Here is a 24,423-nt window from a genome sequence, read left to right on the forward strand (position 1 = left end):
TTGGCCATGAGTTTCATGGAAAGGGACAGTAAAATTCAGAAGAAAAATCTGAATAATGAGAAAATAGACATGATCAGTTCATTACCAGATGACTTGCTCTTGAAGATATTGTCATCACTTTGTTATAAAACGTTGGTATTCACGAGCGTCTTGTCGAACCGATGGCGTGGTCTCTGGAAACGAGTGACAATACTCAATTGTGATAATTGCTTAAGATGCAATAGTTTTGACTTTGGTCAATTTGTTTCTAATTCGTTACGGTTTAGTAATAATAATAATGCTGGAGTGACTATAAAGAGCTTCCATCTCAAGGTACACCTACGTGATCAACTGAATTTCTTCTTCAGACCATTGGCTAACTCCTCGGTTGATCTCTCTGAGGTGAGTATCGAGTCATACTATTTACCTCAAACATTTCCGAGTAGCTTCCGTAGTTGGGATTACTGGAATCTCAATACACTGATACTTAAAAGACTAATTTTCGTGGATAACGATGGATCATATGATTATATGCGGTTTAGATCCCTCAAAAACTCTGCATCTGCTGTTCTCAGCCGACAAATCTGTTCAAAGGCTTTTAAACGTTTGTCCGAAACTTGAAGAATTGGTTGTGAGACGAACAACATATGTCAATGTGAAGATATACACTATCAATGTGCCTACTTTGATGAGTTTATCTATCGATTATACGTATGCGGTATCTCGACCCGTGGATGTACACGGATTTGTGATAAATACTCCTTCTTTGAGGTACTTGAGCATTAAAGATCACTTCAGTAACTTGTTACAGTTTGAAAATATGCCTAAGCTGGTCAAGGCCAATGTAGTGGTTGACTGTGATCAATCTGAGAAGTTTATTAGATCTATTACCTCAATCCAACATCTCTCTTTGTGTTCTAAAACTTCAAAGGTAAAAACCCCATCTTTAATAATCTGAATTAATGTCATCAAAGATATGAAATCATATAATATTTAACCTCTTTTGTGTGTTTTGCTTTTATTGCAGATCACATATCCTAGTGGCGGCGGCACTTCCTTCTTGTATCTTGAGCATCTTGAGCTATGTACATGTTCTCAAGAGTGGTCGAATCTATTAAACCTTATTCTCAAAGACGCTCCAAGACTTCAGGTTCTCAAGCTCAAATTGGTATGTAATTTATTTATGCAGTTCCCATAATTTGTTTTTCCAGCTTTTGAACGGTTCTAAAACTTCTAACACATCTGTTATAATGTTTTCTTCTATTGTCACAGAAACATTGTGTTCAATGTAGTACTGAATCGATGGATCACAGCTGGAACGAACCATGCTCTGTTCCCATATGTTTATCGTCTCATCTAGAGATCTTCGAGTGGGGACATTACAAAGGAACAAAGCAAGAGAAAAAAGTGGCGGAATACATATTAACAAATGCGAGTAATCTAAAGATGGCGATGTTCTCTTCAGAGAGGAATCGGATTTTCAACGAGTTAGAGAATGTGGCCAGAGAGGTTCAGAAGCATGTCAGCTTGTGTTTAATCAGATTTTTTACCTCTTTTTGTAACAAGATATTTCTGAAACAATTATTTGACCACATAGTAAGTTTTTGGGTTTTCTTACCAAGTTTTGTTCGTACTGATTCTGATAATTCCATCTGCTTTAGTTCTGGTGCAAGGAAGTAAATAACCGGCTCTATATGTGGCACTAATTAGTCTTTTTGAGGATATTGGACGGAATGCCTTATTTACCAGTTTATCATTACCCTTAAAGGCGTTTGTGTTTGTATGACTGTTGGATTCGGGGCAGAATCAGGTTGAAAAACAAAAAAAAAGTTTGAGGAATTGGGAACTGCATGAAGCCATGAAGTGTGGTTCAAGACCAAGTGAGTTTAGCATATAATTTTTATATAAATATGACACTGTAGTATTTTATTTTTTATATTTAATGGATCTCCAAAGTCCAAACAGCTGCCAAGGCCCAGAAGACAATTAGAAAGACCGACCAAAATTTTCTAGTTTTATTGTACTGTATCTGTGTATTCCTTTGATCTCAAGCCAAAAATTAGGGTTTTATTCGTTGTCACAAAAAAGGGTTCTATTCTTCCTTGAGATCTAACGAAGCGATCTAGCACTTTTCTAATCTCTGGTTGGGCGATGGAATCTGCGGGATTAAAAATCAAAGAGGTTACTAATTCTGATAGAATCAGTAACTTGTCTGACGATTTGCTCATCAAGATACTCTCCTTAGTTCCGGTAAGAGTTGCAATGAGCACAAGCTTGTTGTCTAAACAATGGAAACCTGTATGGAAGATGATGCCAACACTTGTGTATGATGAAACTTGTCCCACCGTTATTGGTTCCCTTGGCTTTGCCCAATTTTGTAGCATGTCTTTACCTAAAGCGCGGCTTCTTAGAACCTTAATCCTCAAACTTGACAAGAAAGCTGCTTCCATAGTCATAGATTCTCTGTTATTCACAAACCTTCCTTCCACTCTCCTTGAGATCTCAATCACTTCTTTATCTAAGAATTATATAGGTTTCCCAAAAAACTTTAAAGTTTTCCAAACACTAGTCGTCTCGAAACTCCAAGGCACTATTACTCTGAATGTTGCTGTTGATTCTCCTGTTTGTTTCCAGTCCCTGAAAAGTTTGCATCTCATAAGTGTGATGTTCTGGTCCAAATCGTCTTTGGGGATACTTTTATCGGCTTGTCCTGTTCTTGAAGATCTCTTCTTCGTAACAAATGTCAATACTCGCATCCACCCTTTCACCATATCAGTACCTTCTCTACAGAGATTACATATCACTGACCATGTCGATAACGGTGACCTAAAATTAGAGATTAATGCTCCTTCTTTGAAGTACTTAAAGATCATAGACTGGAGTGGTTGTATTAAATTCGTTAAAGATATGCCGAAGTTGGTGGGTGCAAAAGTAATACTTTCACAATACCAAGCTGAGAAGTTGATCAGATTGCTTACCTCGGTAGAGTTTCTTTCAATAATACATCTACATCCTTCAATGGTAAGTTACTACCATATTGGTAACTAGATGACCCTTCTCGGTCTTGTTTTATTTGAAAGATGGCATTTGTTGTATATGCTTTTGGAGTTTGGTAATAACTAAATAATGTTGTGGAGTGCAGGTTCTACCTCTTGCCAATGGAATTTCTCATCGGCTTCTTCGTCTGAAACTACATATTTCCCACAAACTTCCGCTTAATATGCTTCTGCATTTGCTCAAATATTCCCCTAAACTACAAGTTCTCAAGCTTCACGAGGTATTGAAAAAATATGTTTCACTTAATTTCCCTTTAGTTACTTACTGATCTCTGTTTCAAGAGAGCTTAAAATGCATTTATATATGTTTCACAGAACCATTTTATTTATACGACCCGAGGGACCGAGGATCAACTTCCTCCAGTCTCTGCACCGATCTTAGTTCCTGAATGCGTATCCTTCCATCTTGAAAATCTTGAATTTAGAGGCTTTGTAGGAAGAGAGGAAGTGAAAGAAGTCGTCGTTTACATTCTGCAAAACGCTCGTCACTTAAAAACCGCTTCAATCCTTATATATTCAGAAGGTTGTCCAGGTGGGGAGAAGGATGTTGTAGTTCGAGTTAAGAACATACTCCCTCCCGTTTTAATTACTTTGTCATTCTAGAGAATTTTACTTAAACTAAAAAACGGTGTAAATTAACAAGTTTAACCTCACCAATAATTTATTATGTTATTTATTGTGTTAGTTTAATAAGGTTATATTTAGAATTTTATTGTAAAAATTACATTGGAAATTGAGGATGGCAAATAATCTAAAACAAAGAGTAATAAAAATTAGGGGGAATATTGTTTTAACCTTTTTAGATGATTTTTGTCCTTTATCTGCTTTCTTCTTATTCTAGTTAGTCAAACAAATATGTAGTGATAACTGATAAATATATAGAACTAAAATTTAATTTTTGACACAAAATCAAAGAGAAATTATTAAGGTGAGATCTTCATCTTTCCACTTTTTTTTGTTTTAATTTACATTTTTCTCCAAATGTACAGTACATAACAAATTATAACTTATCTTATGTGATTAAAAAAAAAAAACCAAAAAGACTTAGAAAAAGATTAACAAACAAACAAAGTTTCATATCTGTCATTTCTAATCCTGCTCCTCTACGCGTGAGCCAAAAACTAGGGTTTTTTTATTTTATTTTTAATATTCTTCCATCAGATCTAACGATATGGCGATGGATGATGCAAGATCTGGAACCGAAGAGGTTACGTACGAAGATAGGATCAGCCAATTACCTAACGATTTGCTTTTCCGAATACTCTCACTAATCCCGGTAAGCGATGCAATGTCCACAAGTCAATTGTCTAAACGATGGAAACCTGTATGGAAGATGTTGTCAACTCTTGTGTATGATGAAAATTCTTGTCCCAACATTGGTTCCGCTGGAGGTTTTGTCCAATTCTGTTTCAGGTCCTTGCAATTACATGATGCTCCACTTCTCAGAACCCTAAATCTCAAACTTAGGAAACACTCTGATTCCTTAGATTCTCTGTTTTCCTCCCCAAACACTATTCATTCCTCTCTCCTTGAGATCTCAATCTCTTCTACTACTTATCCTTGTTATTACAGTACTATCAGTTTCCCAAAGAACCTCAATGTCTTCCAAACACTAGCTGTCTTAAAACTCCAAGGCCATATTCTTGTTGATGTTGTTGAGTCTCCCGTTTGCTTCCAATCCCTGAAAAGTTTGTACCTCAAATGTGTTAAGTTCGAGTCAGGAAGACTCTTTCTCATACTATTATCGGCTTGTCCTGTTCTTGAAGATCTCTTCATCCAAAGAACTTGCAGTGTAGGCAGTTTTGTGTTTACCATATCAGTCCCTTCTCTACAGAGGTTATCTTTCACTAAAGAACAAAGCTATTATGCTGACGACAAGGCCATCGTCGAGATTACTGCTCCTTCGTTGAAGTACTTGAAGATCTTCGATCGCGTAGGTTGTTACAGTTTTGTTGTAGATATGTCTAAGTTGGTGGAGGCAGATGTTAAAGTTAATCTGTCAAAGAATGAGAAGCTTCCTAAAGTTCTTACCTCAGTTGGACATCTTTCCCTAGATTTGTATCCTTCAATGGTAACTTCTTTCTTCTCCCACAATTAATCTCTGTTCTTTGAAGATAGCATTGTTTTCAAGATAAACACTATAATCATGTTTTCTTGTTTAGGTTTTTCACCTTACAGATAGATTCATATCCAAGCAGCTTCTTCATCTGGAATTAGACATTTACGACAACTTTAGGTCGAATCTACTTATGAGTTTGCTGAAAGATGTACCGTCTTTACGAGCACTCAAGCTCAACCACGTAAGTAAAAGTCACAGTCTCCAATTTATTAGTATTGCGTTTTGAGGGCTTTGAATTGATCTAACACAATGTCTTTTGTTTCTGATCAGCAACATCCCAACTATACTGTCGAGGATCAACCATTTTCAGTCTCTAACCCGAGCTCGGTTCCTGAATGTTTGAGCTTCCACCTCGAGACTTTCGCGTGGATAGGCTACGCAGGAACATATGAAGAGATAGAAGCTGCGGCGTACGTTTTGAAAAACGCTCGTTGTTTGAAGAATGCTACAATCTCTCTGTGTTCAAGGGACATGGAGAATGGTCAGTTGATGATTAAGGAGTTGGAATCTATGTCTAAGGCTTCAACCATTTGTCAGCTTTTAGTTAAATTTTAGAAATTTCTCGTGGAAATGGGTTATATCTTGGATTTGAACTTTAGCAAGAGATAAATTTATTATTTCGAATCTGAATTTCCATTAGAATTATTAAACTTTCCCCCTTTTTATTGAGATAGTTCTCACTTTGATTAGGACCTTGTATCACTTCTACAAGTTGCAGGTCCGTTCCCTCTATATCTCTCTACATCTCTCACTCTGTTTTACTCTCTGTTTTGTCATTAAGTAAAAACAAGAAGAACCTTAGAGAGATAACACTTTGATTGTCTACATTTTTAATATTGATCACAAGGATGGTTCTTACAACATCATCAAAACACACACTAACACTAGATTACAAACAAAAGACAACTGACTCTCTTACCACTCCAACAACTTACTTATCTTAACTAATCTTAGCTAACTTAGTACCTACTTCTACGATTGAGATTATACTAACTTGAACAATAATGAATCCCAATTAACTCAACCTATTCTTATTACCCCTTACGTATTTGTCTATTAGTTTGCAAGTACACTGGAACCTCTATAAATTAATACTCGGGAAATTAATAACCTCTATAAATTAATAAATTTCTCCGGTCCCAAGTTGGGACTAGTGTAATTTTGGACACTATTCGATAAAATAATAAATTAATATTTTTTTTGAAAATCCCATGTAAAAATATGGTCCCATCAATATCATAAATTAATAATCAAATAAACTAGTATATATATATATATCTAAGAAAATCTAATGAAATATGAATCTATTGTTGTTTGTTTGTTCTTAAATTTGCATTATTGTTGGAGAGCATCTCTAATCTTTCTGACTGCATCAAAAACTTCTGGTGTTGTGTTCTCAAATCACATCTAAAAATTATAAAGAGTTCTTGACGCGATAATTGCTTCCTTACGTGTAACTGGTTCTAAAGGTACTGTCATATCTTCTTCAACTACATCATCACCTTGAAAAATAGTAGTAGCAATTTCTTCTAAACTCTGAATTTCTCATAAAAAATTATATTCATAAATTAATATTTTATTAATTTATCGATAAATTAAAACCTCTATAAATTAATAAAATTTTATGGTCCCGACCTTATTAATTTATAGAGGTTCTACTGTATCTAAATTATCATCATTGGTTTCAAATACAAAAAAAAAAAAACAAAAGTATATATGTAAATCATCATCAAATACTCATCTAATCCAATTTTATAATTAAGAAGGTCCAAATAGTAATCATATTGCTGCATAGGAAGATTAGAAACTAAAAAAAATAGTTTTATCCTTTATTGGTCTAAATAAACATGGGAAGATTACATCGTTGACGTGATTGACCACATCTTATTTTTCCAAAAGCAAAAAAATGGCAGAAATATAATATAATACTAGCTTGCTAGTACTTATTATGGATAAAGTCTTCATGCATCTCACCAGCCCTGGGCATTCGGGTATCAGGTTCGGGTTCGGGTAAAACCCAATCGGGTTCGGTTTTTCGGATATACGAGTATAGGACCCAATAGGGTAAACCCAATACAATAAAAAACACAGAACAATATCAATCAATTGGTAAACTATACACTCAACCGTAAGAGACTAAGAAAACAATTTATGGCCGAGTCACTCGATAGAGAAATACCTCAATAGCTCACTCTCTCAATCAATCACTCTACTGATCTTTCAGTCTTTGAAATCAGGTTAAAACTCTGTAGAAAATCGAAGAAGACATAATGTTAGAAAATAGAAATCAATCGAACATTATTAAGATTTAAGAGATTAAAACTGAACTAAAAGAAAAAAAAGTACCTCTCATAAGATCATCTTGCAACTTAATTTCAGAAAGAAGTTGTTGAATGGTTGAGACTCCTTTGTCATTGATATGAATCTCACATTTCAGCCACTGTTCAGTACACATCAACACTTCGATCATATAATGTGTCAAACAACTTCTGCTTGGATCCAAAACTCTACCACTTGTACTAAAAGCAGATTCTGATGCTACTGAAGACACTTGCATTGCAAGTATATCCTTAGCTATCAATGATAGAACTGGATACTTCCCACTGTTGACCCTCCACCATGATAACAAATCATACTCTAAACCTTTTAGAATATTTGAAGTCTCCATATCCTCTTTCAAATACACTTCCAACTCATTAGAAGAAGTATGAATCCCCGTTTCTTTCACCATATCATCGAAGATCTCAGCCATATCCTCATATCCAACAGGAGCTCGTCTTTCATTCATATCAGTATCAAACTGATCTTGAGCCGCAGACCATGAATGAGAAGATGACCCTTCACTACTTTTATTCAACAAACTGGCTCTGGTATACTCATCATACAAATCTTTCAAGATATTCTTCACTGAATCAGACAGATGAGTAGACTCTACACTACTTTTACCGTAAAGCTTATCAAAACATAGCTCAAGAAACTTCATTTTCTTCCTTGGGTCAAACACACTTGCTACCATCACAATTGTGTTCATCTCAACCTTATCACCAAATGGACTCCAATACTTCTCCAGCTTTGCGAACATGGATGTCGCTTTCTTATGCATGTCATCATCATCTCCTGTTGTGCCTAAAATGGTAATGTTTCTCATAACAGAAACTATCTCATTATAGAGTTTATGAGCAGCAACAGTTGTAGAAGCTGAAAGAACCAATGTCGACTTATAAAAGATGCCAAGAATTTGAGCAAACCTCTCAACTGAATCCAAATCTGATTTTAATGATGGCCCAACTCTTTTATGTCCATCCACTTTCTCCTGAAAGTAGTCATTGTAAGGTTTATCTTCAGCCTCCATCCTCTCAAATGCAACTCTGAATTTTAGAGCTTGTTCTATCATGAGATAGGTAGAATTCCATCTGGTCTTCACATCTAAAGGCAGGCTACCCCTTCTAAGTTTTCCCGATTCCACCCGAAAATCAAAGGCCTTGAGCCTATTCGATGTAGATCTTGCATAGTGTATTCCATTGCGAACAGCCTCCATGCTGCTACTGATATCACGCAATCCTTCCTTTACAACCAGATTCAGTATGTGAGTAGCACATCTCAAATGCAAATATTCACCTTTCAGTATCAATGCATCACTTCCATACTTATCCAGAAATGTTGTCTTGAACTTAGTCATAGCTGAAGTGTTAGCTGTAGCGTTGTCAACAATGATGCAAAATATTTTTTGTATGCCCCACTCTTCCAAACAGTCCATAAGACAGTTACTAATTGTTCCACCCTTATGATCAGAAACATTCTTAAATCCTATGATCATCTTCCTTAATCTCCGCATATCATCAACAAAATAAGCTGTTATTACCATATAACTAGCTCCAGTAGTGGGAGCAACCCATATATCTGTAGTCAAAGACAATCTCTGTTTGTTGTGCTCAAGAATTTTTTTCATCAGTGCCTTCTTCTTCACATAAGTCTCGACAATATCTCTTGTAGCCGTTCTCCTAGAATGCGGTTTATACAGCTGAACTTTAGAACAGAAATGCCTCCAAGCTAAGCACTCAACGAAAGCTAGTGGTAACTCAGCTAGAACCAACATCTCATTAGTAGCTTCTCTAAACACTGCCTCACTGACCTTACTCACTCTAATATTACCACCAACACCATCAAGAGTTAAAACAGATTGAACATTATCTTTATTAGCACTTAGCCATACCTTATATGTCTTGCATGTCTTCTCAACATGTTTCCTTAGTGTAGAAGTTCCGGACTTGGTTGCACAACCCAATTCTCTTCCACAATAATTGCAACTACACATGTCTTTCTTCTTTTGGACTATGGTGAAATGTTGCCAAACATACGACCTTTCCTTATTTTTTGCTTTACTAACTCCTTCAGCTTCTTTTCCTTTTTTTCTTACGAGTCTTACCAGAACTAGGTGTCTCAACCTCATCATATGTCCCCTCTAATTCATCATCGTCAGTTTCACTTTCAACCTCCATCGGATCATTGTCTGTCCCTGTTCGATTATCACAAGACGCCATCTACATCAAACATTCAAAAAAAACCCTTTGTTAGAACTTAGAACTCAAAACTAAGAAGACATAAACTCATAAACTAGAGTAATGACATGAGTTTACTAGATAAAACAACAAAGGGCAATGACATGAGCAATGACATGAGTTTACTAGATAAGACAGAAACTCAAGCATTACTACTCTCTATCTTATTTGTCTACAACTCTACAAAAAAAATAAAAAACACACGGTGATAATCAAGAACTGCTGCCGATCATGAGACCAATCCAAGTACATATACAGAACTCGACCAAATCGACCAAATCAAATTACATATACAGAACTACACCAGAATATTATCACAACCCCAGGTCCCCAACCCAGAACTCGACCAAATCGAAGTACAAAGACAGCTATAATCTTGAACTCGACCAATTACATATACAGAACTCGAGCAAATCGAACAAATCGAAGTACATATACAAAACTACATCAGAATATCACAACCCCAACCCAGAACTCGACCAAATCGAAGTACATATACAGCTATATGAACTCGACCAATCGAAGTACAAACTACAAAGTAAAGTAGTAAACCTTACCTCTGATTGGACTCTCGACAAAGCAGAAGGTGGAGGAGAAGGCACCCAGATCTTAGTTACGGTTTCCAGCTTTATGTTTTCAATATTATCTCGATGTTTCATATAAAGGATGGAAAAAAATTAAAAGAGAGTCGAGTATCGAGTATCGAAAAAGAAACTGAAAGGTCGATGGAATTGAATGGTAGAACCCTAAATCCCCTTTCTCTCTTAATTAAAATTTTCGGGTTTTCGGTTTAACCGTTCGGGTATCGGGTAAAACCCAAAACCGAACCGATACCCATGGGTCTACACATACAGGACCCAATCGGGTAAATGACAAAATCCGAATCCGAAATTCTCGGTTTTTTTCAGGTCGGTTCCGGTTCGGGTCCTCTGGATCCGGATTTTTTGCCCAGGGCTACATCTCACTAAAGAGACAAACTAGTTTGAGCGTGATACGTAGGTAGAGTTTTCCGGGAAACAACGAGGGCCAACAGTTATCATTAATCCCGTTAAGCGTTTTACAACAAGCATGTCTCATGCCATGAAACTTTCCTTTGAACATCCCACCAATTGCTTCAAAACAACCTTCCACGCTCTTGATCGCCCCGATACATTCTATGGGATGTAACCCTTTTGGATCTACTTCTACTTCTTTCGTCAACACCATCGCCTTGTTTTCTTCGTTGTTTGAATCTGATATTTCACTAGCCAATGAAGACATGACTATCAAACCAAAGAAGATAGTGGCAAAAAGAATAGAGTTTTTTTGAGCCATTTCTGAGAAAAGAAAAGAATAGAAAAAAATGTATATATGTTTAGAATGACTCTTCTTTGTGAACTTGTGTTTACAATGATCTCAAAGAGGGTTAATTTATACTAGTTGAGTGTGAGCCTGAGAGGTATAACGAGCCCTTGATTTTAGGAGTATTAATGTCTGCAACAATTGTGAAGTCTGATTTAATTTGGACTGTTTGTGGTCTGTATCTCCATAATTAAAATTTAAAAAATCATTTTAGTCAGAGGTTAATCTCTACTTTACTTATTTCATTCTCTCTCGAATCATAAAATTATGCAATTTTGGATCTCGTGAGAGTGCATCTAATAAATGGTCATCAAATCCCTTGCAAATAACAATATCGAATAACATGATTTAAGCTTAGTAATTTGTCTAATTGATATGATAGGATTATGTTGTAAAGTGCATATGGACATATGGTGTCATTGTGGGTATATAATAGCCAAACTTACCAAACATGGTATTTTCTTGGAGGTGGTAACACCAACAGTAAATTCAAAAACACTCTGTTTTAGCCTTTCAAATGGTTTTATAATTATTCTGATTGCAGGTATACAATGTTATAAAATTTTATCCGTTGGTAATCAAAAGTATTATTAGCTTTTAAATTTGTTTTAATGTATTATTAGAAGAAGAAAAATAGAAACTAATAGTGTTGATTCCAAGTAATAGTGTTGGCCATGTGTAGAATCTTGTCGAACCAAATTATGTAAAAAGAAAAAGGAACATTTTCTATGATAAGGTTATTTTGGTTTAAATCTAGGCTCGTTGTGAGTTTAGTTAAGGGTAGAAATTTATCTTTAAGATTTCATGTAATAGAACAGAACGGTGAATTAAGAAGATTGTACTTGATTTACGCGTTTGTGAATAGATCGTATTTGCTTTCTTGTTCTAGCTGAATTAAAATCTGGACGTTGTCTTGGGGAGTAGAAAAAATCAAACCTCGTTAACAAAGCTTTTGTGTTATTTACGTTATGCACTTTATTATTGCCTCATCCACCTTTACATCTTACCCAATCTTCTCAAAGTGGTCCAGCAGCAAGCATTAGGTACATTGTTTATGAAGCTATGAAGAAAAATATGGCTCTTGATTAGCCCAATACGGTCGTGAAATTTTTCTCCGGTTTAGTTTATTCTTTGTTTTTTTGTTCCCAAGGGGTCACTCACTCTCTAGGTTATTATGTGAGATAACAAAAACAAGACGAGAGATTGTATCATGTCTGCTCGTTGATGTGTTCAAGATTAACTCACATCCCCAAAACGGATTTTGAATGAATGCACATCTCTCTCATTAATATTAACCAATTACACAATTTGACCGATAATAAGAGAGACGAGTATTGTTTAAATAGTTGGTAAAATTATGTAAGTTGACTTTGTAATACAGAAATAATTAGATATTTAGATAATAGTTTCATTTGAAGAGTTGTAAAGTGGTCGGTTGGGGTTCCGGCCTCCAAAGGATCAATACTTGAACTGTACTCAGAAATTTGCTGCAACAAAACATAGAGTCAAGGCACATGAAACTGGGATTATATATAAAAAAAAAAAAAAAAAAAATTGAGATGGATCATACTCCAAGGGATGTCTCCGGCCATTCTCCAATATTCATCGTTGTCTGTATACGTCAACGTATAGTGATTTCTACATACACAGCTATTTCCGTCGCCTACTTAGAAAAATTAAATTATGTATGTGGTTTGTACATTTAATACGTTTGTAGAACTGATCAAAGCAGTACACCACTAAAACAAATCATTAGACTACAAAACAACACACTAACACAAATAATTAGACTACATATTTTCTTTTACTTGTGTATTTGTATATCGTTGCAAAGAAAATATGCATATGAACTAAGTACTTGTTTTTTCTTGTATAGTTTTGATGATAGCTTTCGAGAAACAAAATGTAAGATGATATATTTTATTTTTCTTCAACTAAAAACATTTTTTTTAAGTTACTTACAATTAACTGTCACTCCAAACATATTAGACAGATCATCTACGAGACACTTATTATAGTTCTCGAACGCGAAAATATCGACTTCCCCTACGACGCTTCCCTTATAATATACTTTGACGATGTGAGTAAAAGAAAATGAAGACTCCATTGATTGATGTCTTTACCTCAAAACCATATGTGATTCAAGTATTTATATTAGAACTAGGATCGTGCCCGCGCTACGGGAATATTTTTTCTACTGTTTTATTTTAATTATTTTGAGGACAATTTTGGTATAGTGTTGACTCTCACCACATACTTTAACTATATCTTCTTGTTGTAGCTTTCCCACAGCATTCATACTCTTACCTCTCATTATTTTTCTATTGCCAGAGATAATTCCAATATGTGAAGTCGTGTGGTTACCGTATCTCTTACTGGATTCAAAATGCGTCTCCGAAAAAATACAAAGCAACATTGTCATTTTGACTGATTACTTTGTTATTTCCATTGAACATCCAATATTCCAATTTTTCCTACTATCTCCGTTAAAGAATAACAAACTTCACCGTAGTTCTCACAATTAATCACAAGCAGAAATCAAATATTGGATGTTCTTACAATTTTTCGGTTTGTTAATTGAACGACAACCATTTCTTTACCTATTTTATCTTTATACGAATTGGACTATTTACTTGGCTTTTAATTATGAGTACAATTAGATTTCTACGTAATTGTATTTTACTATTAGCCTGTTGGGCTTGGACCGTTTTTTAAAAATGCTGCAAATTAAGTATAAAAGGTGACATAGAAAGAGAGATGAATATTATTGGATATCAAAGTTGAATTGTATTAATTCTTATAATTTGATTGGCTAGCTATTTTAACTGAAGTGTCAGCTCCATAATTCTCCAAAATGATGATGTGTCAACACGGGAAAGAAATGCATCCTACTTTTATTGTATTGATTTATCATTATTATGATTGTTCATTTAAATTTGTAAATTATCTACGTATTTTGTATTAATTCCAAATAAATATGTATAGTTATGTTTTTATTAACAATCTGCATCCTATTATCAAAATAGATGAAAACAATCTAAAAACAAAGTTATGTATTAAAACAAAAATCTAAGAAGAAATCTCAATTAGAAAGACAAGACTGCATTTTCTTAATTAAAAATATATTTAATTGATATTAATCAATGTCATTTGATAGATTTTCTTTAACATTTTTGATATAATCTTAATGTCCATGACTGAGAATTTAGAGAGTTTTAGATTGTAGCTTTTGAAGATAATTTTTTAGTTAATTTAAGTAAAATTTCTATACAAAATAATGAATAAACTCAGATTCATAAAATAATTAAATTAAAACAGGATCTCTAATTTTGATGGGAAAAAAACATTATCTCTAGTTTCTTTAAAATAAAATATGATAATGAATCAATGGTTAAAAGTACAGCTTATGGTTCTTTCTTATTTACCGGAGTTTTGATTCCAAGTAATTGTGTTTTTCTTTTTTTTTTTCAAAAGTAATAGTGTTGGTTATGTGTAGAATCTTGTCTATCCAAATTATGTAACATAAAAAAGAAAAAATTTGCTATAATAATATAAAGAAAATGTTAAATGACATATGTATATATCAAGAGTCGAAAACTAATAAAACGAAAAAGAAAAAAAAAAACAAAAGCTAGGGTTTTTACTTCTCCGAAGAACTTCTTTTTGAACTCGTCAGCTAGCTAGGGTTTTTTTCTTTCCATCCTTCATATCCAACGATTGGGCGATGAAAGCTCCAAGATTAGGAAGTGAAGAGGTTTCATATTCGGATAGGATTAGTCACTTACCTGACGATTTGCTTTTCCGAACATTCTCGTTTATTCCGGCAAGACATGCCATCTCGACAAGCTTATTGTCTAAACGATGGAAGCTTGTGTGGAAGATGATGCCAACACTTGATCTTGATGAATACTCTTTTCCCTACTGTGGCTCCCATCGATTTGACAAATTTTGTCGCATGTACTTGAAATCACATGAAGCTCAGGTTCTTAAGAGTTTGGATCTCAAACTTATGACACATCTCAATGGTATAGATAGTATGTTATCAAATATACAGTCCATTCTTCTTGAGATCACAATCAATTCTAATAGTGACAGTCACAGTCCTATTAGATTCTCACGGTGTCTTCATGTCTACCAAATACTGATCGTGATGAAACTCCAGAACAGTGTAGTTGTGGATGTTTTAACCCCGGTTTGTTTCCGGTCCTTGAAATGTTTGCACCTCACAAAGTGAAATACTCGTGCCGAGAATCCTTCACCACTCTTTTATCAGCTTGTCCTGTTCTTGAAGATCTAAATCTCTTCATCAAAAGAGACCGCTATGACTGTCTGGGCTCGTTTACCATATCGGTACCTTCTTTACAGAGATTATCTATATGTGAAGGGACATTCCTCCGTAGCACCATGTTTGAGATAAATACTCCTTCTTTGAAGTACTTAGAAATTTCGGGTCGTCTCTTTTGCTTTAAGTTTGTTGAGGATATGCCCATGTTAGCTGAGGCCCTTATTAAATCTTATGATTATGAATATAAGAATAAGAACCTCATGAGATTTCTTGTAAGTGTATGTGGGAAAGCTCAAGTTAAAGATGAAGTTCAGGAAACTGTACAAAATATGTCTGCACAAGCTTCTGTCTCGGCACAGGCGTCCGATGTATGCACAAGCGTCTGTCTGATAAAAGAGCATCAGAAGCCTGTTGATTTTGTTTGTATGTCTTGGTTTTGAAGATTTATGAAGATATACTTAAGGCATGTTTTGGGATATTACTTGGAGGTAAAGCACGAAGAAAAAGGAAGCTTGAAGATATTTAGAAGATTTAATGGAAAAAGGAAATATTCGTTTAACAAAGAATAAAGTTAAATGAAATATTTCCTCTTGATTTTAGGAAAGTTGTTAGCCTTGGGAGAGGCATGAAATCCCTTAAATATAGAGGGTCTAAGACTTAGAAACTTATCTCTTTAGAACGTGAAAAAGAGAGGAAAAACCTTGTAAGCCTTTTGGCATCTTTGGGGGAAAAAGGTGAGGGTTTGGAGGAAAAACCTTGTAAGCCTTGAGTCCTGGGTGTAGATCAGTGTTGTTGATCTTAGGGATCTCTTAGTGGGTTGGGAATAGATTGGGAACAAGTTAAGAAAATATCTTAGGTTTGTGTAAGTCCAATATTGAGCACTAACTGTAATTGTGCTCAAGAAGTATTACCAACAAAGTTTGAGGACATAGGCATTTGCTGAACCTCGTTAAAAATTGTGTGTCTCTTGTCTCTTCTACACTAACAAGTGGTATCAGAGCAGGCATCTGTGCAGAGTCTGACTCAACAAACGGGTGAAGATCTTGGGAAGAAGAACATGGAGGCACAATCGATGTTATTCATGGCAAAAGACTTATTGGTGTTAGATCCAGATTATTATGGGATGTGGAAGGTGTTGATGATGCATAGAATTAAAGGAATTCATGAAGATGCATGGACAGCAGTCGAACTTGGATGGGAGTCGCCGAAACAGACTGCTGTTGATTCTGACGGAAATCAGGTGGTTGTTCTAAAACCCAACACAGAGTGGTCAAAATCTGACAAAGCTTTGTCCAGATTGAATTCTCTGGCACTTTCAGCAATATTTGGTGGCGTTCGCAGGGATCAGTTCTCATTGATTCAAGGTTGTACCTCTGCTAAAGAGGCTTGGGAGATTCTGCAAACTATCTTTGAAGGTACAACAAGTGTGAAACGCATAAGGTTAGATATTCTTGCTTCTGAGTTTGAGAACCTAAGGATGTATGAGTTCGAGAACATTACTGCTTTTAGTGGTAGAATTTATGTTATTGCGAATGAAGCTAGATCTCTTGGAAAGAATTACAAAAACAGGAAGTTGGTCAAGAAATTGTGGAGGGGTTTAGCTCATAGATATCATCCTGTAAAAATTGCGATGGATGTTGCTCTTGATATAAACAATATGTCTTTTCAGGAGGTAACAAGTAGATTGCTAAACTATGAGTTGCAATACTTATCGTCTGATGTAGGTAAGAACACACAAGGAATTGATGTTTTCTCAGTCTAGTGAAGAGAATGCAATGGCTAATAAAATAGGAGAACTTAAGAGTTTTGTGGTGCATAAAGGACAAAAGAGTTTGAAGATCATAGGAGAACAAAAAAGGAATAAGGTTCAGTGTCATGGTTGTCAGGGCTTTGGTCATTTTAAATCAGATTGTCCTTCAGTGAGGAAGAAAGGGTTCAAGAGTCTGCATTCGCTAAAAAGGAAGAAAAACACACAAAAGCCTCAAACAAACAAGTCAAAGTTTGTTGCACTTTGTTGCTCAACGAAACTTGCTGCTGATAAGTTGGAACTGAAGTCTGATAATGGAACAATTTGTTGTACGGATCAGGACTCTGAGCCAGCAGAAGAAGAACTTAAATTGTTGTTGAATGATCAAATCAACACTCTGGGGAAAGATCTGATACAAAGGGAAAAGGAAAATCAGAGGCTTGTCACAGAGAATAATGATTTGTTAAGCAAAATTTCAAATCTAGAAGAAGATCTAGCTCTGGAGAAAGTAAAGTCTTGTGATTTAGATAAACGTTTAGAAGATCAGATAAGAAGCATCAATAAGTTGAGCAGAGGAACAAAGGATCTTGACAAGATTCTGACAACTGGTAGAACATGTAATGTCAGATGGGGTTTGGGTTACCATGGAAGTGATTCTGGTGCAACTACTCAGTTTGTTAAAGGAGAAACCTTGGCTTCAAAAGTTGTAGATTCAAGTCTCTGTATATCTCCGTCAAAGGTCCGAAAGGTGTCTGTCAGCAAGGAGACTAGTTACAACTGGCTGAAATCTTGGCAAGCATTTGTACACAACAACTTTAAGAGAAGAGTGATTGGTTGTTGGTATTGTAGGAAATCTGGTCATATCAAAGCTCAGTGTTACAAGTTCTTGAATAGGGTAACACAAGTCATGAGAAGGAAGAAATTTTACAAAGAGTGTCAAAGATTCAATCAAATTTAGATCAAGAAGCATGATTTATATCGTCCTGAAGACTACACAAAGCATGCATCAAGGGACAAACATTTGTATTCTGACAGTGGCTACTCAAGGAATCAGGGAGGTGTTCAAAGCAAGAGACGACATCTAAGACATGTGCATGAAAAATTCCAAGATTCAGGCCAATGGAGAAAACGTTGGAGACCGAGATGTTGAGCCAAAGGATGTCGTCTCACATACCAGATAATAAGAAGAAAGACAATTGTCTGTTTGACGACTGATCAAAGTCTTGTGCTGATGGTTGATATTTCAGGATGCTTTGTCAAGGATGCTTTGTCAAGGTAAACTTGAGCTCTTAATGTTTTTTAATGAGTTTTACCACTCAAGCAGGGGGAGATGGTGTAAGAAGAATATGATTTTTGTTTATGGGGGATTTTCCAAGATGTTTTTTTATTATGGGGGAGTCTTCAAGAGGTTGTGCTATGGATTTCCAAGAATCATGAAGTGTTGTGCTTGAGTTATAAAACTCAGTAAAAAAGGGGGAGAATATAAGTGTATGTGGGCAAGCTCAAGTTGAAGATGAAGTTCAGGAAGATGTACAAAATATGTCTGCACAAGCTTCTGTCTCGGCACAGGCGTCTGATGTATGCACAAGCGTCTGTCTGATAAAAGAGCATCAGAGGCCTGTTGATTTTGTTTGTATGTCTTGGTTTTGAAGATTTATGAAGATATACTTAAGACACGTTTTGGGATATTACTTGAAGGTAAAACACGAAAAAAAGGAAGCTTGAAGATATTTAGAAGATTTAATGGAAAAAGGAAATATTCGTATAACAAAGAATAAAGTTAAATGGAATATTTCCTCTTGATTTTAGGAAAGTTGTTAGCTTTGTGAGAGGCATGAAATCCCTTAAATATAGAGGGTCTAAGACTTAGAAACTTATCTCTTTAAAACGTGAAAAAGAGAGGAAAAACCTTGTAAGCCTTTTGGCATCTTTGGGGGAAAAGGGTGAGGGTTTTTGTTTCTAAGTGAGAGTCATGGGTGTAGATCAGTGTTGTTGATCTTAGGGATCTCTTAGTGGGTTGGGAATAGATTGGGAACAAGTTAAGAAAAGATCTTAGGTTTGTGTAAGTCCAATATTAAGCACTAACTAATTATGCTCAATAAGTATTACCAACAAAGTTTGATGATATAGGTATTTGGTGAACCTCGTTAAAAATTGTATGTCTGTTGTCTCTTCTGCACTAACATTTTAGCTCTCTTGAACGTCTTTCAATACACTCTTTCTCTACAATGGTAAACTCATTACCTTTTTTTTTTATTATTGTATCATTCTTCACGCAATGACTTAGTTTTTTGAAGATGATATTGTACTTCAGGGCATGCAGGTTCTGGATCTTACCGATAGTATCTTCCACCGTCTTTTTCATCTCGAGCTGTATTTGCACAACGGACTTCAGGGGAATCTAATTCTGAGTTTTCTCAAAATTTCTCCTAATCTAAAAGCTCTCAAACTCAACATGGTAAATCAGAATGTTACGGTTTTACATTAAACGGCTCTCATTTGTTTGTTCTATACCTAACTTTAGATTGTCTTAATTGTTTCCACAGAAACCTTCAAAATCTCTCAATGATCAACAGACAGTACCTGTTAGTAAACCGGATACTGTTCCTGAGTGCTTGACCTTCCATCTTGAAACTCTTGAGTGGCGAGGCTATGTAGGAAGATTGGAAGATAAAGAAATAGCTGAATACATTTTGGGAAACGCTTGTTGTCTAAACATGTCTAAGATCTCTCGGTTTTTCCTCTCTGATCACTATCGCCATCGCAACGGCCTGAAGAAGGACCGGAGGATCGTGAAGGAGTTAAAATCTATATATAAGGCTTCAACTTCATGTCAACTTGTAATTCAGCGCCAGCATAATCCGTAGAATGTTTGTTTCAAGTTTCAATTCTCCAGATTTTAATCTTATTGATGTGAATTTTATAGTTCCAATGATAGTTTTACATGAATTTGAATCATTATTAGACTAAAAACTGTTCGTATATAAGCCTTTTGAACTTTGTTTAACTCTGTATCTGAAACAGAGCATGCGACTTAAACTGAGAAATTAACTGTGATAGATGTGTTTGTTAGTACACGACGTACCTTGTTTATCAAGTTTCGTTAGTTAAGTCCATTCAAAGAAACAGAGTCATTTTATTTTATTTTGGATTCAGGAATGTATTTAGCTTAATAAAAAAATTGATTTTTTTCTTCTAAGATTTCGAGGTTTTTTAAAAAAAAAAATCTGTAATTAATCATGCCATTAGTTAGAAAAATAAAAAATCAATCAGATTTGTTTTGTTTGCAAATATTTTGAACGAAAAAGTGAGAAGAGGATTTGACGATAATATACTATTATCTAGCATACGAAAATACTCTTCTTAATTATTAACACTAATCAAAATTTAATTTTTGTGTAGAGATATTATCAGGTTTGATTAGGATAAATCCTCACTTATATTTAGACTTATCTTGTATCTAATTGTACCATTAACAATTTGTATAATCGATTATCCTTATATAATTAAACCTCTTCATACACAACAATTCATGTCTTCATACAAAACAATACACAACATAACCGTTCTCTATTTCATTTTGATTCACGAGCTAGCTAGTTCTAAGGTTTTATCTGAGAGATCATTGTTCTAGGCGAATTAAGGATTATAATGGGATCGTCGTTTGTTTATCTTCCTATATTTGATGGAAACAACTACGAGTACTGGAGTGCGCAAATGAAAACGTTTCTCAAAATTTTTGATTTATGGGATGTGGTGGAGATGGGAATCCATCAGCCAGAACCGGTGCAGGTAACTCCATCGACATCTCATGAATTCGAAGGAGTGAGTTATGATTCGTTTGCATATGATGCGGCCGCTGAAAACTATTCAATCTGGTGGAAACAATGGATGGAACGGAAAGATGCGAACGCGCTTTCTAAGATCCAGTCTGGAGTAAGCGTTGAGATTTTTCCATGGATAGCTTGTGCTAAATCATCAAAAGAAGCATGGGATCTTTTGATGGTGAGATCAGTAGGTGGTCCTATATTTCAAGCTAGAAAGCTTCTTGATCTCAAGAATGAGTACAAGAATATGACAATGAGCGATGCGGAAACAATTCTTGGATTCACTGAGAAACTAATGAAGCTTGTGTTTCGTATGAAGTCTTGTGGATGGAAGGTCGAAGATAAAGAAGTGGTGAAGAAGATTCTTTCCTCTTTGCCTCCCAGATTTGATAGAGTCTTGGCGGATGTTGCAGAAACACTTTCTGTTGGTGTCCTTATCGATTGCTTGCTTGTTCATGAATACAATATGAGACCTGATCAAGAGTCCTTGGAAGAATCGGTCATTCAGAATGTTAACGTGGAAGAAGGTTTTCAAGGAGAAGCTGAGATATTATACTCGTTGAATGAGATTACTCAAAACCAAGTGGGATTGATGGAGAGACAAAAAGAAGTGTTGTCGTTGGTGCAACAGAATCAAAAGATGATAATGGAGATGCAGAAACAGATGATGATGTTACTGAAGCAGAAAGAGCAGGTGTTATTGCACTCCGAACCTTATGATAATCAGGATGAGGAGATGACAAGAGTGATCGAATCTTTGAAGAAACATAACTTGAAGAAAGAGTAGTTGTAATGAGAAGATGACTTGTTTTAGTTTTGGTTTTGGTTTTAATTTTGGTTTTGGTTTTAGTTTTGGTTTTGGTATTGGTTGTGGTTTTTGCTTTGCTTGGTTTTCTGAAAGTGATTTATTATTGATCTATAATTTCTTCTTTGCATTAATTGTGGACTTATATTTTTGTCTCCTCTTAGAACAGAGGAAAACAGAGTAGGATCGATTTTGCACCGACACAAACTCAAGAATGTAGTATCTCCGGACTCCCGTTATTGCTGAAGCAATGAGCTTTCATGTAATATTATTTTACAAAATCCAGATCTTAAAAGTTCTTGACATTCTCAAGTTATAGTCCTCGTTTACTAAAGAAGCAAATTTTGTTTTGTTTTTTTGGGGCTGGGTCTCTTCTTATCTTGTTGAAATTAATTTGATCACTTTTTGAATATTTTCATGAAATATAGGAATATGGCTTTTAGGGTTTAGGGTTTTTAGTAGTTTATTTTTGTTTTTGGTATGAGAAGGTGTGTGTTGCTTATGAGTCTTCGTCTTCATTTGTGTCTCTTCACTAAAACCAAATATCATTGCGACTAGAATTAATTCTAGTCCAAAGAAATAACCTACCTCACTAAAACCAAATATCATTGGACTAGAATTAAGTAGCCGTATTATTCATATGATGATATGTAAACCCCCATCGTTGTTCTCATATGAATCAACATCAATAGTTTATTGATTAGTTGTGTGATAAAAATGACTCCCAGTCATATTCTCTTTAATTATGTATGTAGAAGAAGATAGAATCAACATTATTAGCTTCTTATTATATAGTATATCAACATGAATGTCCATCATATCATATTATATGTATGTGGGATAGAATCAACTTGAATAGATTATTATAGGATCAACATGAATCCCCATTAAATATCAACATTAATAGATTATTATATGATCAATATGAATCCTCATCATTGTTCTCCAATACTTTGCTGTGCATACCGAACTTACCAACAGAATCTCCATATTGCTATTTTACCAATGCTAACCATAAACAATAAATATAGTTAAATGCATGTTGGGTAGTGCTTTGTCTACTACTTTTAATTACAATATTTGAGCAAATCAGGCAATCCAAATAGAAATATGTACATATGACTCTTCCGTCCAACTAATATATATATATATATATACTAGAATTTGTATCCGCGCACGCACACGCGGGATTTTAATTTAAAATATTTTTTATCAATAGAAATTGTTGAGCTTAAATATAATCATTTCAATTTTTGAGTATAAATCTATATAAATACTAAATTTACTTTACTCAGTTATATACAACATATATATTTTTAAAGATAATATTTATTTGTTATATCTATTTGCGATTTTACGTGGGGTTTTAGTTAATTTTTTTATCAATAAGAATCATTGAATATGAATATAATTTGAAGATTAAAAGATAAATATATATAAATGTCGTACTTATTTTACTAATATATATACAACATATATTGTCTAGTGTCGCAATAATATTGTCGACAATCTTACCTTTAAAAGAGTTTATTTCATATTTATAATTTTAAAAGTTCTAACGTTAATATCGATCGTTGACCTAATTATAGAGACCATTTAAACATATCGATATCCTACATTAAATGCGAATATACAAAGTTTCATGAACAATTTTAGTGCTATGTCGCTACAATGAGGTTGTCCAAATGCATTATCTGTCATAATAAAATTTCTGACTAAGTCAAGAATGCTTAAATGATGAAATGTTTAAACCCTACAATGAATCCAAGTTACATATTTTTCTAAAATTTCATATGTTATTTGCAGATGTTAATTTTGTGATGCCCCAGCTTTGTCTTCTCATAAAAATCATAGTGTACTTTAAATATGTTGTTTTTGCCAATGTTTTGGGTTAAAAGCATTTGATAATATATATATATATATATATATATTATATTTGTTATATATGTTTTATATCATGTTACAAAATTGTAGTTTCAGTTGATAATATACCTTACACAAATCACATGCCACTTTTTGTAACGGCTTACATATTATTTTTTCTATATTTCCTAACCATTGATTCTGTTTTGTTAGATAGATTATTTTTTCAAAATTCTTTTTCATATTTTTCCCAAAAAAAAACATATGTCTTTGTTTTAGATCAAAACTTTTAAGTTAAGTTAAGTTAAGTAATTAATCTTTTCTTTCTCATAAGTAAAATTTAATAATAAATCTTTATGGTATATGTTTCTTAGAAACTAATGTTTCACTTCAATTTTATTTTCATGTTTAGATTTTTATAAATACAATTACATAACTTGTGTTTTTACTCCACACCATCCATTAACATCTTATTTACATTCTAAAACTCATTAACCCATTCTAAATTTTGGAATATAATCATTTTTTGGTTACTAAAACAAATTTATAGTATTATGTTTACTATTTTAAAATTTTTATTTATTTCACTTAATTCATTTTTAGATAGTTATTATTTTAATTATTTACTAAAAAATTATATTATTGTTTATACTATTTTAAAATTTAATTAATTTTAGTTAATTCGTTTTTTATTTATTTTTTACTATTATTAATTATAAATAATAAATATGCAATGAATGAATATTAAAAAGAATATTTTTTATTTAAAAAAAATATTGATTAGATGGATGTTGATGTGGAGAAAAGAGAAGTGTGCAAAGTTAACTTTATATATATAAATA

General features: G+C 34.2%; 2 protein-coding genes, 1 long non-coding RNA gene and 3 pseudogenes across 3 annotated transcripts; 5 read left to right on the forward strand and 1 right to left on the reverse strand.

Moving 5' to 3' along the window:
• Positions 1 to 6: 6 nt before the first annotated feature.
• On the forward strand, positions 7 to 1,541 carry LOC104763533 (putative FBD-associated F-box protein At5g56560 pseudogene; annotated as a pseudogene).
• Positions 1,542 to 2,061: 520 nt separating this feature from the next.
• On the forward strand, positions 2,062 to 3,638 carry LOC104763534 (putative F-box/FBD/LRR-repeat protein At5g56810 pseudogene; annotated as a pseudogene).
• Positions 3,639 to 4,025: 387 nt separating this feature from the next.
• LOC104761747 (putative F-box/FBD/LRR-repeat protein At5g56810) lies at positions 4,026 to 5,799 on the forward strand. Its single transcript, XM_010484863.3, has 3 exons — positions 4,026 to 5,106; positions 5,198 to 5,335; positions 5,425 to 5,799. The coding sequence occupies exons 1-3, from the start codon at positions 4,207 to 4,209 to the stop codon at positions 5,707 to 5,709; spliced, it is 1,323 nt and encodes a 440-aa protein (XP_010483165.2). The 5' UTR covers positions 4,026 to 4,206; the 3' UTR covers positions 5,710 to 5,799.
• A 3,830-nt stretch (positions 5,800 to 9,629) lies between these two features.
• LOC147923041 (uncharacterized) lies at positions 9,630 to 10,377 on the reverse strand. Its single transcript, XR_015588866.1, has 2 exons — positions 10,271 to 10,377; positions 9,630 to 9,695 (listed from the first exon to the last, which is right to left on the reverse strand). It is a non-coding gene; the product is annotated as an uncharacterized LOC147923041 (long non-coding RNA).
• A 4,401-nt stretch (positions 10,378 to 14,778) lies between these two features.
• On the forward strand, positions 14,779 to 22,975 carry LOC147923042 (putative FBD-associated F-box protein At5g56820; annotated as a pseudogene).
• On the forward strand, positions 20,656 to 21,909 carry LOC147923043 (uncharacterized). The gene has a single exon (XM_087497540.1). It carries the CDS (start codon positions 20,738 to 20,740, stop codon positions 21,698 to 21,700), a length of 963 nt encoding a protein of 320 aa, XP_087353666.1. The 5' UTR covers positions 20,656 to 20,737; the 3' UTR covers positions 21,701 to 21,909.
• Positions 22,976 to 24,423: the final 1,448 nt, after the last annotated feature.

Source organism: Camelina sativa, chromosome 18 (genome assembly GCF_030686135.1).
Source record: "Camelina sativa cultivar CO46 ecotype springtype chromosome 18, ASM3068613v1".
Taxonomy (NCBI): Eukaryota; Viridiplantae; Streptophyta; class Magnoliopsida; order Brassicales; family Brassicaceae; genus Camelina; species Camelina sativa.